Source organism: Aquarana catesbeiana, linkage group LG05 (assembly GCF_042186555.1).
Source record: "Aquarana catesbeiana isolate 2022-GZ linkage group LG05, ASM4218655v1, whole genome shotgun sequence".
Lineage (NCBI taxonomy): Eukaryota > Metazoa > Chordata > Amphibia > Anura > Ranidae > Aquarana > Aquarana catesbeiana.
Window position 1 is genome coordinate 377,059,679 of NC_133328.1, and position 18,578 is coordinate 377,078,256.

At 42.0% G+C, this 18,578-nt stretch overlaps 1 protein-coding gene across 1 annotated transcript; it reads right to left on the reverse strand.

The window, feature by feature from the left end:
• Window positions 1-520: 520 nt before the first annotated feature.
• Window positions 521-5,375, reverse strand: LOC141145904 (mas-related G-protein coupled receptor member H-like). The gene is made up of 2 exons (XM_073632711.1): window positions 5,223-5,375; window positions 521-1,998 (listed from the first exon to the last, which is right to left on the reverse strand). Exon 2 carries the CDS (start codon window positions 1,933-1,935, stop codon window positions 976-978), a length of 960 nt encoding a protein of 319 aa, XP_073488812.1. The 5' UTR covers window positions 1,936-1,998; window positions 5,223-5,375; the 3' UTR covers window positions 521-975.
• Between the last annotated feature and the right edge of the window lie 13,203 nt (window positions 5,376-18,578).

Genomic DNA, 18,578 nt, shown 5'->3' on the forward strand with positions numbered 1-18,578 from the left:
AAGCTACGAGGGGCGGAGTAAAATGTGTTGGGGGCATGGCCGGGTGGGAGCCCAGGCTAAGGTTGTCTCTCTCATACCACCATAGGACTCCATGGATGTGTTGCACCAGGGATCTTTCCTCTCTTCCTTTAAGTGACTACAGGAGCTGGGACGAACTCCATCCCTTGCTGGCACTCCTGCAGTGGTTGCAACATTACCCACACTACTCCCCATAAGTGATCAAGCCTGAGCGGCACACTAAACTAACCGTGGTACACAATATCAGAACTGGTCTTAATTGCTGCTAGTTTGCTAATCTGGCAGTAATTCTTTAAAGGAGCTATTGCAGACATAGTGGCAGGTTTTTAAAGTGCCGCTGAGAAGAACTTTATGTGTTGGGCTACACTGTGGAGCATTACAGCTTAAGTGTGTTTGGGTGCCATTTACAATGAATTGCACTGCAGTGTACCAACACACATGCATCAACACACATAAAGTTTGGTGTGAATGGGTCCTAGGAAGAACAACACCAGAGCAGACATAGGTTATACTCCATTTTATTACAAAAAATTAAATTTGAACTCAATGTGAGCTGCAAACATTTATGCACAATTACACTTCAGATTTTGCTTTACTTATCCCAGATTTTATGGAACAGGAGCCAATATATTGGAGAATACACATATCACAAAGTCAGCAGATACCCAGATCTCATCTTGATTAAAAGTTTTCAATCCAAAAATGTTTACAACCACTTTAAGCAGCACTTTCTCCAGCTAAACAGGTTCACTTTAAGAAAGCCAGCCAGTTGGAGGTATATTAAATGAAAACCAATATCATTAGCATTTCCATTCTTTGACTTCTACTTGATAAAGTAGGATCCTACTTTAAGATTCATATTGTGAAATTCCTGAGTGAATCATATCTCCTTGTTAAACTAGATAATTGTTGGTGTGCTTTGCTCTTGAAAGAAAATCTGGAAGCTGTAAAGTTAGTTTAGCTTGATGTGTTAGTTGTTTTGTCATCATTCTCATCTTCTTCCTCCCTAAAGGCTCTTTGGAGGGCTTCCTGGATCGAGTGAGCGGTATTTTGTTTCCATTTCTTTCCAACAATAAAGTAAATGTAGGGATTGATGGTGCATTTAAGCACTGTGCAATAAATTGTTACATAGAAAAAACTAACAGTTACCAAATCTGTTGGTGTTAATTTGAAGTATATTAAAAACGACAAAAAACTAAATGGAAGAACTGATAGGATGAATACAAGAACTGCAATAAGGATGATGATGTACAGTTTAGGTGTGTATTGCTGCTTTAATGACCTCTTTACATTGATGAACAAGGTGAAGCTGGAAATTACCATAATTGGTAGGCAGATGCCAATGGCTAAAATAAAAACTATGATTTGAACTGCTGAACATTGTGAGGTTTGTTCCAAGAAAGCATCTGCTGTACACACAAGGTTCTCAAGGAGACTTTCCAAAGAGCCAAGAATCCAAAGAGCAGTGCACATAATAGTGGACAAGTTCCTAGGGCGATGGTGTTGGTACCAAAAGGGGAACAGAACAGAGCTACATCGTTCCATGCTGAAAGCTGTAAGGATATACATTCCGGAATACTGCATAATATCATAAAATATTTCTATGAATAAATATAAACTCTCCTTCCCTATAAATTCAGGATATGTACCAATGATTGTATTTATCTGGATCATCAAAAGCAAGGTAGTAAATACAATAAACAGAGCATCAGCTACAGACAGATTCATAATATACACTGCATATTTGTTTCTCTGGATCTTGAAGCACAGGTACCAAAACACAATAACATTTCCAACCAGGCCAACGATACAAAGACATAGTGCTACAACAGCCACTATGGTGAAATGTATGTACGAATATTCAGAATAGCTGCTAGAGGGTTCATCCAGGGTGTCATTCATGCTGGTTACATTCATGTTTTCTTTAGTATTGGTATAAATATTCCAACTGTGTTATTAAAATGTATCTTCTTTTTCCATCTGTGTAAAATACATTACCACAAATGATTATTAGTAAATCAGAAGTCAGTACCTGAGGATAGATAGATAGATAGATAGATAGATAGATAGATAGATAGATAGATAGATAGATAGATAGATAGATAGATAGATAGTAACTATGGTAAATTAGTTTGAATCTTATAGAAAAATAGTACAAAGATAGTGATTTTTATTTTCCATTTAATTTAGAAATTCATTTCCTACCAAATAATAACAGCATAAAAGTGGATTGTTTTAGGACAGTAACAACGATAATTGAAGTCTGTTGTCCATAAGCACCAGATCAGATTTATCTTTTCATCTTTGCATAAGATAAACATAACAACATGCTGGTTGACAACAAGTGAGAAAAAATATTTCCAAAGGGGAAACATGCCAACTTTTTTTGTCCAAATTGGGAGAATTCACTTCTACTCCTGTTCAAGTGACCACTGGAAAGACTGGAAGATGGTGACTGTCTTCTTTATATATTACCTTTCTATCTTTTCGACAATGGTCACCAGCAAAGAAAGTGAATCTCCCACCTGGGAACACAGACAGCGATAACAACCTGACAAAGTTTCCAACCCTTCTCCACTATGCCCACAACTAAAGGTGTCTGGGTTGGAGTTTCACATTAACCAATATATTCTTTATGACTGACAAAAATATTTTATATATATATATATATATATATTGTTATGTAAATTCACCATGTTGTACTCAAAAACTTGCATATATGAAACTACCACCAATAGTGGAAGTTTCATACATGTCATTTTTTTTGCGCAACACTGTGAATTTGTATTTTTTGTATTTTAAGATGATATCCCCTATTGTGTTTGCAACTTATTTTTATTTTAAGTGTATTTTTTTCATATTTGCACCGTTTTTCTTTCTATATTGTTATAAGTGTGTAGTCTACATTTTTTTACATCCCAGAGGTGCAGTTAATACAGGGTATGTACAGTTTAAAGGAACTGACTGCTTTCTGCTAATTGCCTACCCCTTGAAATATTTGGGCAGATGAGTGCATACAAGATAAACAGCAGTGGTACTCACTATCAATTGATAAGTATGTATGTTAATACCTTGACTAAAATGTAAACGTTTGAACACCATCTAAAATGTTTTGCGTGAAGGGAGCTTAGGAGTGGCTAAGGCTCAACTAATATGCCCCCTTTCTAATTTAAACCATCAATCTTAAAACTTAAACTATTCACTTCCAATTTTTCTACTCTTTCAGATCTTGCCTGAACTCAGTCTGAGGCAAGACATAATAAAGTCTACTGGCAATCTCTCACACTGTAACAAAGGTTGTAGTGCTGGGGCAAGCATTGGTTACAATTTAAAGCAGCAAATCAGTGGAACCAGGCTATGACATCAGCGGTGGAGCTGACACAGGAAGGACAGAGCCTTTGCACCTGAGTGCATGGGCTAGTATCAATGGTGGTGCCAAAATGATACTTCCCAGAAGATTGCAATCCAGCTTGATCAACAAAACACTGCCGCTAGTGGCTGTGAAGTTTTAGGCCACAGCCTATGTAGCCTAGGGTAAAATCCAGCCCTGTGTACAGGCAAAATCTGGAATAATACTGAAACTGAATAGTATAAAACCTTTTATGACATCTCTAGTGCCAACTTATCTGCAGGAGAAACAATATAAAGTGGCAAGCTTTTCTTACCTATTCAATAGCAGTAGTCCTTATGAGTTTTGCCTGATTGCATTTGCGGGTTTATCATAGATAGTAGACAATAATCTGATCTAGTTGACAACAGCTGGAACATGAGATTGTCTTTTAATGCCTACAGACCCTGCTCATGATCCACAGGCAGATGTGAATGTGGATATAGAAATCTTGCTTCCGAAGTTTCAGAAAGATAGAGGTAAGTCAATCAGAGGGCATCTACTCAAAGCTAAAATATGAGTGGTAAAGCCACGGTTGTAAAAAAAAAAAAAAAAAAAAATCATGTAGCATATACTGTATATTTGCTACAAAATGTTGTAAATTGTTAATGTTGAAAAAACACTCTTCTTTTTCAGTCTGCAACCAACTATGGTTTTCTAAAATTGGAAAAAAAAATGAAACTTGTCTTATTTGGTATACAGCAATAAAGGGTTAAGCTGGCCATACACTAGCAGAATTTGGTTTGAACTTTTTTGTCTCAAGAACGTTTACTTAATGTTCTAATCATTAGTGTCAAATCGATATCCATTTTCAGTGATGAGAAAATTCAAAGGAGACAGATGTATAATTTTTTGCGAACAAACACATTTCAAGCGGTGTATGTGATTTTCATTTGGGAAAGTCCATTTGTTCCAAAATCAATGTTTTCATGTTTCAAAACAGAATTTTGAATTACTTTCAAATGGCATTGGTAAAGTAATTAATTGGACGAAGAATGTTTGTATGAAGAGAATTTTAAAATATGATTAGCTTAGTTTGATGCCATTTTGTATAGTGAATGCATAGTGTTTTTTTTTTAAACTAAAAACAGACGGATGGGGATACGTTTGCCATCCCTCCAGGGGATTGGATTTGTCAGATAGAAAAGGACAGGCAGTCTGTTTCCATCTGACCGACTCATAGAGAACAGCGGGCTTTGTCTATGTCTACTCTGCATAGTGGAGTGGACACGGACCTGTCATCCACCTGCTCAGCAGGAATTTGAGGAGAGATCCCCCACTGAGCAGGTGGATCCGCTTGACAGATTTCGCTCTGTCTGAAAGGGGCCTTAAAGTTATATGTGATTTCCAATATAAACAACAATATGTACAAAATTTTAAAGAAGTTTGCTAAAATCCTTTAAATGTATGTATGTAACCAGGGGAGTTTTTTTTCCAGCATAAGTGGAGTTATACTATTGGCAGGTTTACTGTAAATGTTATAATGTGTTACTGTAGCTTCTGTATATCTTCTGCATAACTGAATTTTTAGAAACCAGCACTGAGGTCTTAATCACTACCATAAATACAAACAGGCAAAATGTATCTATTTTCTAAAGTTGCCATTCTTATCCAATAAAAGTCTTAAAAAAATTACAAATAGTCTATATCTTTAGAAATGTCCCACATTAATATAGCTCTGCAAAGTTCATATTCTGTACATCTTATACAGTTCTGATTAGCAATTATTTCATTTAGAAATGTAAGCTAACAGCTAAAAAAAAAAAAAAAAAAAAAACATTTATAAATGATACACGCTTAAAATAGTAGATCTCACCTGTAATATGTTGTTTTTATGTTTCCAGGTAACTACAAATACTAAATATAGTTACACCATTCCAGGACACTCAGCCATAAACTGCTGTCTTTGTAATAGATGCATCTATATGAGATAAATGACTTAAATAGGCAGCTGTGTGTAAGAGATGGAGTCATAAAAAGCACAGAGGTGGAGCTACAGCTGTCATAATTAAGCACCAAATTTAGATATTGAGGTATGTCAGCTTCATAATAGCACCTTGTCCGGTAATTATAGGGAAATACAAGGAAGTAATAAGATTTACATACCAGTGATATGTACGCTACCGGACCAGTTTTTTGTTCTGCATACGCCTAGGAAAATGCACATATGGTTTTGAATTTATAGTATCTCACAAAAAAGAGTACACCCCTCACATTTTTGTAAATATTTTATTATATCTTTTCATTTGACAACACTGAAGAATTTACACTTTGCTACAATGTAAAGTAGTGAGTGTACAGCTTGTATAACAGTGTAAATTTGCTGTCCCCTCAAAATAACTCAACACACAGCCATTCATGTCTAAACCGCTGGCAACATAAGTGAGTACACCCCTAAATTGGGCCCAATTAGTCATTTTCCCTCACCGGTGTCATGTAACTCGTTAGTGTTACAAGGTCTCAGGTGTGAATGGGGAGCAGTTGTGTTAAATTTGGTGTTATTGCTCTCACTCTCTCATACTGGTCACTCATGGCAAAGAACTCTCTGAGGATCTGAAAAAAAGAGCTTTTGCTCTACATAAAGATGGCCTAGGCTATACGAAGATTGCCAAGACCCTGAAACTGAACTGCAGTATTGTGGCCAAGACCATACAGTGGTTTAACAGGACAGGTTCCACTCAGAACAGGCCTCACCATGGTCGTTCCAAAGAAGTAAAGTGCACATGCTCAGCGTCATATCCAGAGGTTGTCTTTGGGATATAGATGTATGAGTGCAGCCAGCATTGCTGCAGAGTTTGAATGGGTGGGGGGTCAGCATGTCAGTGCTCAGATCATACGCCGCACACTGCTTCAAATTGGCCTGCATGGCTGTCATCCCAGAAGGAAGACTTTTCTAAAGATGATGCACAAGAAAGCCCGCAAACAGTATGCTGAAGACAAGCAGACTAAGGACATGGAGTACTGAAACCATGTCCTGTGGTCTGATGAGACCAAGATAAACTTATTTGGTTCAGATGGTGTCAAGCGTGTGTGGCGGCAACCAGATGAGGAGTACAAAGACAAGTGTGTCTTGCCTACAGTCAAGCATGGTGGTGGGAGTGTCATGGTCTGGGGCTGTATGAGTGCCGCTGGCACTGGGGAGCTACAGTTTATTGAGGGAACCATGAATGCCAACATGTACTGTGACATACTGAAGCAGAGCCTGATCCCCTCCCTTCAGAGGCTGGACCGCAGGGCAGAATTCCAACATGATAACAACCCCAAACACACCTCCAAGACAACCACTGCCTTGCTAAAGAAGCTGGGGGTAAAGGTGATGGACTTGCCAAGCATGTCTCCAGACCTAAACCCTATTGAGCATCTGTGGGGCATCCTCAAACGGAAGGTGGAGGGAGTGCAAGGTCTCTAACATCCACCAGCTCCATGATGTCATCATGGAGGAGTGGAAGAGGACTCCAATGGCAACCTGTGAAGCTCTGGTGAACTCCATGCCCAAGAGGTTTAAGGCAGTGCCTGAAAATAATGGTGGCCACACAAAATATTGACACTATGGGCCCAATTTTGGCATTTTCACTTAGGGGTGTAATCACTTTTGTTGCCAGCGGTTTAGACATTAATGGCTGTGTGTTGTATTATTTTGAGGGGCAGCAAATTTACACAGTTATACAACCTGTACACTCATTACTTTACATTGTAGCAAAGTGTAATTTCAAATTTCTTCAGTGTTGTCACATGAAAAGATATAATAAAATATTTACAAAAATGTGAGGGATGTACTCACTTATGTGAGATACTGGTTATCAAAGACCCCACACACATTATATTTTATAAAAGCAGAGGACCTCTACAATAAAAGTTTGTTGAAGATGAGACTGCTGAGTGTAATAAATACCAAAAGCTTCTAGCCTCAAAATCATATGCAATGGAGAAATTGTAAAAAATGATATCTGAAATTGTAAATAAGCTATCTATTAAAAAACCTTTACAGCTCATCACTTTAGACTTTTTTTTTAAAGGTATAATTTTTATTGTTTACATACAAACAAACAAACAGACAAAAACACAAATGCGTATGTAGCATTAAAGGAGCAAACAGTGCTCACTCAGCAATGAGGTACAGTTACATGGTATCCAGTCAGTGAGTACAGATTGATTGAGGAGTTTCATTGTTAGCTTCTAAATTCCAGTATAACGACTAGAAGTCAACTAACATTTTCAGAGAACTCAAGGAGCAGGTGGTATAGTGCAATCTGAGCTAACCCATGGATTCCAGATCTTATGAAACTTTTTTGGACATCCTCTGGCCTCATACGTCAATTGATATAAAGGTATAGCTTGATTGACTATAGTGAGCCAGAAGGCTATAGCCTTAGGTGAGGATTGGGATTTCCAATGCATAGTTATTGTTTGTTTATTGTTAATGCATTGCTTATTGCTTGCATAAAATAGGATAATTCTTAGAAAGGTTTGTACATTCTTAGATATATCCTCATCGTCTATATATCCTAGCAGGCATCTCAGGGGATTACAAATGTTAGGCAACTGAGTGAGGGAGCTGATAAGGGCTGTGACCCCTGACCAGAATTTCCTAATCGGCGGGCATTCCCACATTAAGTGGAAAAATGTACCATCAACCATACCACATCGGGAACATATTGCGGAGGGTAGTCTCTTTAGTCTATAGAGTAAACAAGGGGTAAAGTAGGACCGGTATAATCATTTGGTTTGAATGACTTTATCCCAGGAAGAGATAACAGACTATACCTGGAGGGGAAGCACTTCCTGCCAAATATCCTCCGTCAGCTCTGGTATGTCAGAGCGCCATTTATTTTTTGTGGTGCTAATCCTAGTTGTCATAGTATGAAGGAGAGTTTTGTAGTATGTGTATACAAGTTTAGTGTGAGACGGGTCAGTCAATAAGCGTTCGAGTGGGGAGGGTTGGATATCTATGTTTCGAAGGCCAAACTGTGTCGTGGTGGTATGACGTATCTGCAGATATCAGAAATAGGCCGTAGGAGGAAGGCCATAGTCCCTGCGAAATTCGGCTAAGGATCGAAAAACATTCACTGTAAATAGGTGGGAAATCAATCTGACCCCCCCCACACTTGAACCAGAACCCACAGTCTGTTCTGTAGAAGAATTCTGGTAGATCTGGGTTACCCCATAAGGGGGAATTAGGGGAATACGTAATATGCGTACTGGACGGCAGTAGCTTTGAAAGTTTGAATATCCATAGGGTTATAGAGAGAACTTTCGTACCCTCCCTTCCCCTAGTGGAGAGACGATGTATTCAATTTTGGAGAGATTCATAGGAACTGAAGATGGCTACCTCCAATGCTGTTTCCGCATTTTTCTCCTCGGGGTAGAACCACCAATGTGCATGGGCTAGCTGTGAGGCCAAATAATAAGTTTGAAGGCAAGGGAGCACCAATCCCCCTCCAAAATAGGTAGTAGCATGTCTTTTGCTATTCTAGCTATCCCCCTTCCCAAATAAATTTAATAAGAATCGTGTCAATTTCCTTAAATTTGTTTTTGGGATGTATATTGGGAAGTTACTCAGAATATAAAGAAAGCGAGGTAAAAAGATCATTTTAAAAATATTTATTCTACCCAACAGTGTCAGGGGAAGATTGGCCCAGGTCTTAAGCATATTCCTCATTCTATTAATGAGTGGATCTAAATTAATTTTGATGTATGAGGAGATAGGCCACTGTATCTCAATACCTAGATAGTGAAAGGTATGTACAATCTGTAATGGACAATGGTGGTAGTGTAATTGGGGTGGATTGGTCTAGCATAAATAACAGGGATTTGTCCCAGTTTACCTGGAAGCCAGAAAAGTGCCCAAAGCGCCGAATAATATCCAGTAGAGTAGGGAGTGACGACTGGGGGTCCACCAAATATATCAACATGGGAAGGGAAGAGGATCACCGCTCCAGGTGGATATGTTTATATAAAACTTTCCTCAGAACTGGAGCACCAGGTGCAGGCTAAGCATATAGCAAAATAAAGCAAAAAGGAAGTTCTGGACAGCACTCCGGAATATAGCCTTTATTGTAAAAAGTCCAACAGATACAAGCCACAGCAAAAAATGGGACAAACGAGCTGACACGTTAAAGGTGCTTAGTCATAGCCAAAATATATCAACATGTCATCCGCGTATAAGGATACCTTTTTTATCCAGGCCCCCAGTCGTCAGTCCCACAACCTCCCCACTAGATCTGATCAGCGCTGCCAGTGGCTCTATTGCCAGTGCAAATAGTAGTGGCGACAGAGGGCACCCCTGTCTGGTGCCCCTGCGTATCATGAAGGGGTCGGAAATACTTGTATTTACTCTTAATCTAGCTGTAGGTTTGTAATATAGTAACTGAACCCATTTAATAAATGTGTCACCGAATCCGAATTTTGCCAAGACTTCCATTAGATACGGCCACACTCCACCGAATCAAAGGCCTTATGAACATCCAGTGCTAAAACAGCCCTGGAGCTCATTGTGTCATGAGTGGCCTGCATGTTGGTAAAGAGTCGCCTCAAATGAATGGAAGTAGATCTTCCAGGGATAAATTCTGTCTGATCCACTCCAATGACAGTAGTAATGACCGTATTTAATCTCTGGGCAAGTACTTTGGCTAAGATTTTTATATCTGAGTTAATTAGGGATATCGGTCGGTAAAAAACAAACAACAAGTTCCTTGAGCGCTCAAACTGAACGTGAATGGGGGGTGTATAGGAGTGAAATTGACACCCAGTGCAGCTGCCGACCACTGGAAAATGGAGAACAAAATATACAAACACACAAGCAGTGCTCTATGGGAAAAAAAGTCAAAATGTCAGTGACCACATGTGTATTGACATGTAAATATATATACACCTTAGATTGGATTTATGAGAAAGCATTTTATTGCATGTAAGATTGGAGCCCGACGATATCCATGGGGCTATAGAGGAGAGTGTAAACAGTCAAGTATATATAAAAAAATGAATGTTAAGACTATACATTTAAAATTCATAAAGTTAAAAAAAAAAAGAAAAAGTTTTCTAGCACGGTACCACCAGTATGTTCCTGAAGAGGTGGGGTTAACTGCTCTCGGAAGGCTCACAATTTGATGGGCAGGGAGTCATGTAGTGGAAAACGCTTAAGCTCCAATGGTTGGAATGACAGAGAGCTCCGCCTGTAATACCGGGGCCAGTGAGTGTAGAGATGAGGGAATGAAGGATCTTTCTGCCGGCCACAGCGGTGTGCAGAGCTAACCTCTAGGGTCCCCAAACGGACTGCTGGCTGGGATGGTGTCCGTCAGTCCAGGGCAGTGAAGCCGAGATGGAAGAGACGGGGATGCCGGCCGTGGCTGAGCATGCGCAAAGATGCATATGTGACATCAGCGCTCTTCCGGGTGCAGAGACCAACACACACGAGATGGACTGCAAATTAGAGGTTTGCTGTAGCTGAGCTTTGACAAAGCACAGGTGCGTGAAACATGTCAGCTACGGAAACCCTCTAATTTGCGGTCCATCTCGTATGTCTCTGTCTCTGCACCCAGAAGAGCGTGGCTCTGGAGCTAGGACTAGGGCTGCTGCTTTAACTCGTACTACCGATGATAGCAGCCATCGGAGTCAGGGAGGTGAGTGCCAGGGTGCAGCAAGATGGCTGCTACTCACAGGGCCAGATCTGATAGTCCTCCTTCAAGCCGCTGTGAAGGAATGTTACTGAGTGCAGCAGGCAGTGGCCAGCAGGTAGGTGGACTCCAGTGGCTGTGCAGATGAAGAGCTGGGTGTAGGGCGATAAGGGAAGCCGGGAGTGATCGCTGGTACCGCGGGTGGAGCAAGATGTCCCTCTCCTCCCGCTCCACATTACTCCACTGTTGCCTTTAACTGAGGATTCGGTCTAGTTTAAGGTCTACTGGAGCCAAACCAGGTGTTTTCAGCCAAGGGGACCATACCAGATCCAATTTTCCCGAACGGCCTCTGTGTTGGAAAATGTATTTTTTTAACCGTAGTGTTACCCACATTTGGGTCATTCATTTAGTGTGGAAGGCTCAGTCATCTTCCAGTGTCTGAGAATTAGTTTGTGGGCTTGGAAGAGAGCCCTCGTGGTAGCCTGCTTGGGATTGTCCTCTGTAATGTGGTCGTCCAATATGCCTAAGATGCATTGTTTGGGGTCTAAGGAAACGTCAACCTGAAATGCTCGGTTAATGGTCGCTACAATGCCTCTCCGGTAGAGGTGCAGTTTTGGGCATTGCCATAGTAGGTGAATCAGGTCCCCATGGTTCCTGGTGCAGCAGGGGCAATCTGCATCCTCTCTCCGTCCCATCCTATGTAGTCTAGCAGGTGTAAAATGTAATTGCGTGACGATAAAGAGCTGGGGCAGGTGTTGTGCCTTTTTGAGAGAGCACTGCTGTATTGTGTGCAGCACCTCTTCCCATTGGTCCTCTCCAAATGTACCCACATCTCCCTCCCAGTGGGTCACTACTTTAGTTGGGAAGTTGCCTTGATGTATGGACTTAAGCATCGAGTAGGATCTAGAAATGAAGCCCTTGAAATGGGAACACTTCCACCATGTAGTGGAAGACAGGGGCCTGGGGACTGTATCCACAGTTCACCGCCTGCCTGTGTTCTCACCGTGTGATGCAACTGTAAATAGGAGAAATGCATGGATTGGGGCAGCCCAAATTTAACCTGTAGTTCTGGAAAAGAACACATTTTCCCGTTCGTGATGATATATACCAGGTGTGTGACACCAAAGGACCTCCATCGAAGTTTTCTAACATTTTCTGCGTTATTACATATGTGGGGAACAGTTTATTAGATTTGGTAAACGCCAGTGCCTCCAGTCCTGTAGTGACGTTCTGTGTACCCGTGATCTGTGTGAGCAGGGCCATCGTTGGGTCTCCTCTATTTCCCTCCCCATTATTCTCCTTGGGGATCACCTTGGCGATGTGTTGGAGCTGGACTGCTATATAGTATAGCCAAGGGTTGGGTAAAGCTAGCCCCCCATTCTCCTTGGGCTTTCGGATTTGTTCTAATTTAATCCTTGGGGGTCTATCGAGCCAAATAAATGATCTGAACATGGAATTAATGATTCAGAATATTCTAAGGGTCACCACCATGGGTGTATTATGGAGCATATATAGGAGCTGTGGCATAAAAAACATTTTTGTTAAATTTACTCTGCCTACCATTGGCATTTTTAGTTTGGACCATACTTTAATTTTTTCCTTGATTCAGCTCACTAATGGACATATATTAAACGAAGCATAGTCTCTTGGCTGCGGGGTAACATACACGTAAGTATTTCAATTTAATGGGAATGGGAATGTCCTGGATTGTGGGACCCAGACTGTTATGCCCCGTACACGCAGTCGGACTTTGTTCGGACATTCCGACAACAAAATCCTAGGATTTTTTCCGACGGATGTTGGCTCAAACTTGTTTTGTCTACACACGGTCGCACAAAGTTGTCGGAATTTCCGATCGCCAACCACTCGGTCACGTACACCACGTACGACGAGACTAGAAAAGGCCAGTTCAGAACCAAGCGTGGCACCCTTTGGGCTCCTTTTGCTAATCTCGTGTTAGTAAAAGTTTGGTGAGAGACGATTCGCGCTTTTTCAGACTCGTGGCTTTCAGATCGTTTTCTGCCGTTCCGTTTGTGCTTGTGGGTTTGTATCTGCTCTTCAGTGCGTGCAGCAAGTTTCGCGTGACTTTAATTAGTCATTGTATTCTTGTTCGTTCGTTACTGTTTTTCAGGTCGCTCTTCACAGGCCTTGCTGTTCTTCAGTGCGTTCTGTTACTTCGTTCTGAGCAGCCGACCGTTTTCTAGCCATGTTGCGACTGCGTACTCCTCGTAGAGTTCGTGCTGTGCGGGGGCTTGGTGTTGGGGTCCTGACCTTGACACAAGTCCAGTCCATGAACAGGGTGGGGAGGAGTTCATGGACCAAGAATTGGTTGCTTCAGCGTGACCAGTTCTCTCATATGCCTTTGCTCCGTGAGATCCGTGAGAATAATCCTGAAGATTTCAGGAACTTTCTCAGGATGACAGACCCCGTGTTTCACCGTCTGTTGGCTTCGCTGACCCCTTATATTAGCAGGCAGGATACCTGCATGAGGCAAGCCATCACTCCTGAGCAGAGGTTAGTCGCTACCCTGCGGTATTTGGCAACAGGGAGAAGCCTGCAGGACTTGAAGTTCTCGACAGGCATCTCCCCCCAGGCTCTGGGGATCATTATCCCAGAGACCTGTTCTGCCTTCATCCAGGTCCTGCAGAAGGAGTATATGAAGGTAAGATTTTTATCCTTGAATGTATTGAATGTTTGCTAATGTATTGTATTTCTTTCCTCATTCCCTAATTACCATGATTGGAATATGCTGTGAATGTCCCCTTTGTTCTCATGCATGCTGGATTTTTATGTAATTATTATTTTAGGTCCTTCATACATATTTGCCCTTCAATAACCTCCCCAGCATGGTGTCTCCTGGCCTATATTCATCTCATGTAGTCACTTAACAATGTATTTTTTCTGCTCCATAGTAGTGCTTTACCCCAAACACCCCCTAAAATGTTTTGAAATGTTATTTTTGCTTTAAATTCTGGCACAGTGCCAGAGGCTTTTTTTTGGTGGTGTCCCCAAATAATTTTTAGTAACCCTCCCTCCCCCCAACTGCTAAGTCAGCTGATCCCAATTCTCTATCCTCAATCATCTATCTGCTGACTTTGCCAAACCCATACACACTATACCCATCTCTTTAGTGCTCAGATTTATGGATGAATTCCCCAAAGCATGTAGTGCAAGGGTCTGCCTGTATACTTTCAAATGGTACTGTTTAAAGTTTTTGTATCCTATTATTATCTTGCTAGGTAATAGCAGAATGTCCAAATGTGCTCAAATGTGTACAGTGTGTATTTATATCTTTGTATTATGACACTTCTTACCTGTCCAGTGGGCTGCCAATAGTGTAACTAAGGAGGGGCTGTTCCAAGTAATACCCTGTATTTAGGCATTCATCTCTCAATGAAGGGAAGAGGGTTACCTGTCCAAGATTTCCACACACCCCCTATAATGTTAGAAATGGCCCATGAGGGGGGGAGGGGGAATATGATAGGTGTACCTTATACTTTGGCGTTGTTAAATTCCCCTTAATAAATGCTATCTGGAGGTTGACCCATAATGTTTGTGTCTAATCTGCTTGCCATGTTTCTGATCAAAAATAGTAATGTTTATTTTTTTTTCCTCAACAGTTTCCTTCCACGCCACAGGAATGGCAGACTGTGGCCTCCCACTTTGCCCAGCGGTGGGACTTTCCTAACTGTGGAGGGGCAATTGATGGGAAACACGTCCACATCGTCCCACCACCAAACTCGGGGTCGTACTATTTCAACTATAAGGGGTTCAATAGTATAGTGATGTTGGCGGTGGTGTCGGCTAATTACGACTTCCTGTATGTGGACGTGGGGAAGAATGGCCGGATGTCCGATGGTGGAGTCATCACCCAGACGGAGTTCTACAGGCGTCTCCAGAATGGCAGCTTGGACTTGCCAGCTCCAGAGGACAATGTGGAAGGACTCCCATTCGTGTTCGTTGCTGATGAAGCATTTGCGCTGGGGGACCACCTGATGCGGCCATTCCCGATGAGGACCCTCACCCCGGAACAGAGGGTTTTTAATTACCGGCTGGCCAGAGCCTGAAGAGTGGTGGAGAACACATTTGGAATCCTGGCCAGCCAGTTCCGCCTATTTATGACACCCATCCATATGGCGGAGTATAAACTGAACCATATTATACTGGCGTGCTGTATTCTCCATAACTTTTTAAGGAAACATTCGGCCAACTATGCTGGCTCAGTTGGGCCTGAGGCTGGAATGATACATCAAACCACAATGACGGCGCTTGAAAGCGGCCGTCCTGGCTTGCCCTCCCTGAGTGCCCGTGATGTCCGGTTACACTACCTGGAGTTCTTTGCGGGTAGGGGGGCCATCAATATGCCAGCAAATATGTGAAGCCTTTTTCTAATAAAAAAAAAAAATAAATTCTTTGTGGACATTTACTGCTTGTGTTTGTTTTAGCTGACCCTGACAGAAATGTGTTGAGTGCAGAAAATGGCGTGATTGTGTAACCTTATACAAAGCACTGTTGGCTGTTATTTACTAAATGCAAAAACACATTTCACTACAAGTGCACTTGCAACTGCACTGAACCTGCACTTGTAGTGCAAAGAGGATTTGCCCTTAGTAAATAACCCCCATTTTCGCTGAAAACAGCAATTACATCACCCCAAAAATGTTGTAGTGTTCAGAGAATAATCCACACATTGTTGATTAACCAACTTTTTTATACCTGCACAATCACATGTGCATTTACCAAAGGTTTTTAAAACAAACCAACATGTTTGTTGTATAACAATTTTTGGGGTGGCATTATCAAAAATAGAAATGTCCATTTACGATAAAACAGGTCTGTGTAAAACCAACAAGAAAGACAAAAAACTTGAACTTACAAAGTTCACATTAGGTAAAACCTGAAGGCAATATCAGACATCAGTATTTAGGAACTGTGTTTGATATAGCGTTCAGATGGGGGGAAATCACCCCTGGAAAAGCCAAATTTGGAAGATGCACACCAATTTACGAATGTCAACATGTGCTATCTGCCATCACGGGGGATCAAGGGACGTGTTTTGGGGGAGCAAGCCCTTCCTCACCGCTACTTTATAATTGAGGAAGGGGTTGCACCCCCAAAACGCGTCCATTGATCTCCCGTGATGGCAGATAGCACATGTTGGCACACATTCGGCTTTTCAAAACATTGCAAAAAGATTTAAAATATTGGACCACAATCAAAAAAGTGATTTTGTGGGGTTTTAAATTCGCCCCAAAACATCAATGATGTTATTATTTTTTTGAATCACATCATTAATTTTTTTCTGGATGTTTTGCAATTCTACATTACACCCCATGATCTCCCCGATCAGGATCTGGGCACTTTCAGATGTGAAAGGATCTTGATCCCTAACATCACGATCACCTAAAAAGAGAGAAACCAAACAAAAACAGGTATCAAAAATCTGCCACCATCCATCTCTTACCTGAGTCTGTGGTCGCAGACACTCACCTGTTGTGGTGCCAATTTCCACCACATCTTCTTTTTCCTCCTGCTCTTCTTGGGTTGGGGGTATTTCACCTTCTTCCATAGGTGGGGGGTCTGTGGTCTCCTCGGATGAGGGGTGTCCTCCGAGTCTTTTCTCCCCTATGTAAAACAAAAATGGTATAATTAGCACACAGATATTTGATGGCAGAACTAGAAATAGGAAATATTGCTTGGAAGTGGGGTACAATTGTCAATTTTAGCCGAGTTCCAAGATGTCTTTTTTTTATTGCCCTTTGTCAAGCTGCAATACTTTACCTGTTTAGTACAAGCTTCACAGATGGAGACCCCCCCTATAGTATACACTGGAGCACCTGTGTGGCCCCCCTAATAAAAATGGTGTTCTTGTGTCCCACACTAGTGCTCCAGTGTACAGATGTGAAAACAGCTGCTCAGTGTCCTCTCCTTACACAGAATCTAGTTTGCATTTCATTCAAGTAACAAACCCATCTACACAAACAAATATTTGGCATCCAAGTAGGCCCTAAAAAATGTGGGAAAATGCATATGGCCTAAACAATGGTGTTTTAGAGGCCGAAAGAAAAATGTTTGATACGAACGAATAATGGGCCCATGAACATTAAAGTTGCCCTTTTAAACTGTACAATTAAGAAAAGCATATGGAGCAGCACGAACGGAATAAAGACAAAAAGAATAGGAACACAGCACAACTACTTACTTTTTTGCAGCACTCTCCGGATCTTTCTGTACTGCTCTGGCTCTCTTAATTTCAGGTCCGACCACCGCTTCCTGAGCTGATCTTTCGATCGTCGTACCCCGAAATTCCTGTGAAGACTTTTGACCACTTTCGCCATGATCTTGGCCTTTCGGATATTGGGGTTGGGGTAAGGCCCATACTTTCCGTCATAGTCGGCCTTCTTCAGGATGTCGACCATCTCCAACATCTCCCCAAAGGACATATTTGTGGCCTTAAATCGTCTCCTTCTGGATCGGGACGTGTCCGGAACCGGGCTTTTCTCCTCCTCCTCCTCGTTCCTGTAATTATCACGCACCTGCTGTGACTCCGCCATGTGCTCTTCCCCCACTGCGCCGAACGAAAAGGGGCGGGGAATAGACTAGAAAGAATGTCAGGGGTGGGCGGAGTTACACGCATGCGCAGTGTATATAAAGCGTAACACACGTGCGTATTACGTACGATCTGTGAGTGAAGGAAGGAGCATTGGACGCGCCGATCGTAAGAACGAAGGTAAGAGACAAACTTGTGCCTATACTGCTTCTACATTGAGGCCTATATTGTAACAAGATTAGGAGAGTTTTGTCTGACATTAGGCTTTGTCTTGTGTTGTGTCTTGCAGTGAACATGGATATGCTAGTGAAAGACAATGACTTCATGTCACTATTGATTGATATGTTAAGGGAGCTGCCATGTCTGTGGGAGATTAACCACCCACATTACAAGAACCAAGCAAAGAGGAAGGCAGCACTGGAGCAATTGTGTGAAATTGTGAAGCAGGTGATCCCCACGGCAGACATCACCTATTTGAAGATCTTAATTGGTGGCCTGAGGAGCACATATGTAAGGGAGCGCAAGAAAGTCCTGGATTCACAGATGACATCTATGTCCCCAGGATGTGATACTACGACAGGCTGCATTTTCTGGCAGGCCAGACTGAACCCAGGCCATCCCTCTCCAGTCTTCCTTCCACGCTTCCTTCCCCCCCGGCTGAGGCTTCTGACGCCCAACCTGGGCCTTCCAGGCAACATGTGGAGGAGCCCAGATTGAGCCAGGTATAGCATTCCTCTAAATATTTCTGCTTGTCCAATCAATGATGTTAACTAGATGTTAGTTGGGAGTACTAATTTAGGATTGTGATTGATGAAGCAAAAACTAAAACCATGTCCCTTTTTCATACACAGGGAAGTCTCAGCAGGAGGTGGCCGGGCCGAGCCGGCTGGCTGATCTGCAGGTCCCTCCACTCCCCTTGGAAAGAGAAAGTGGCAGGAGGAGGAGTGCCCTAGAGGAGGCTGGCAGAGGACTCTTTTGGAGGGCTACAGAGGTCCTGGGAGCACCACAC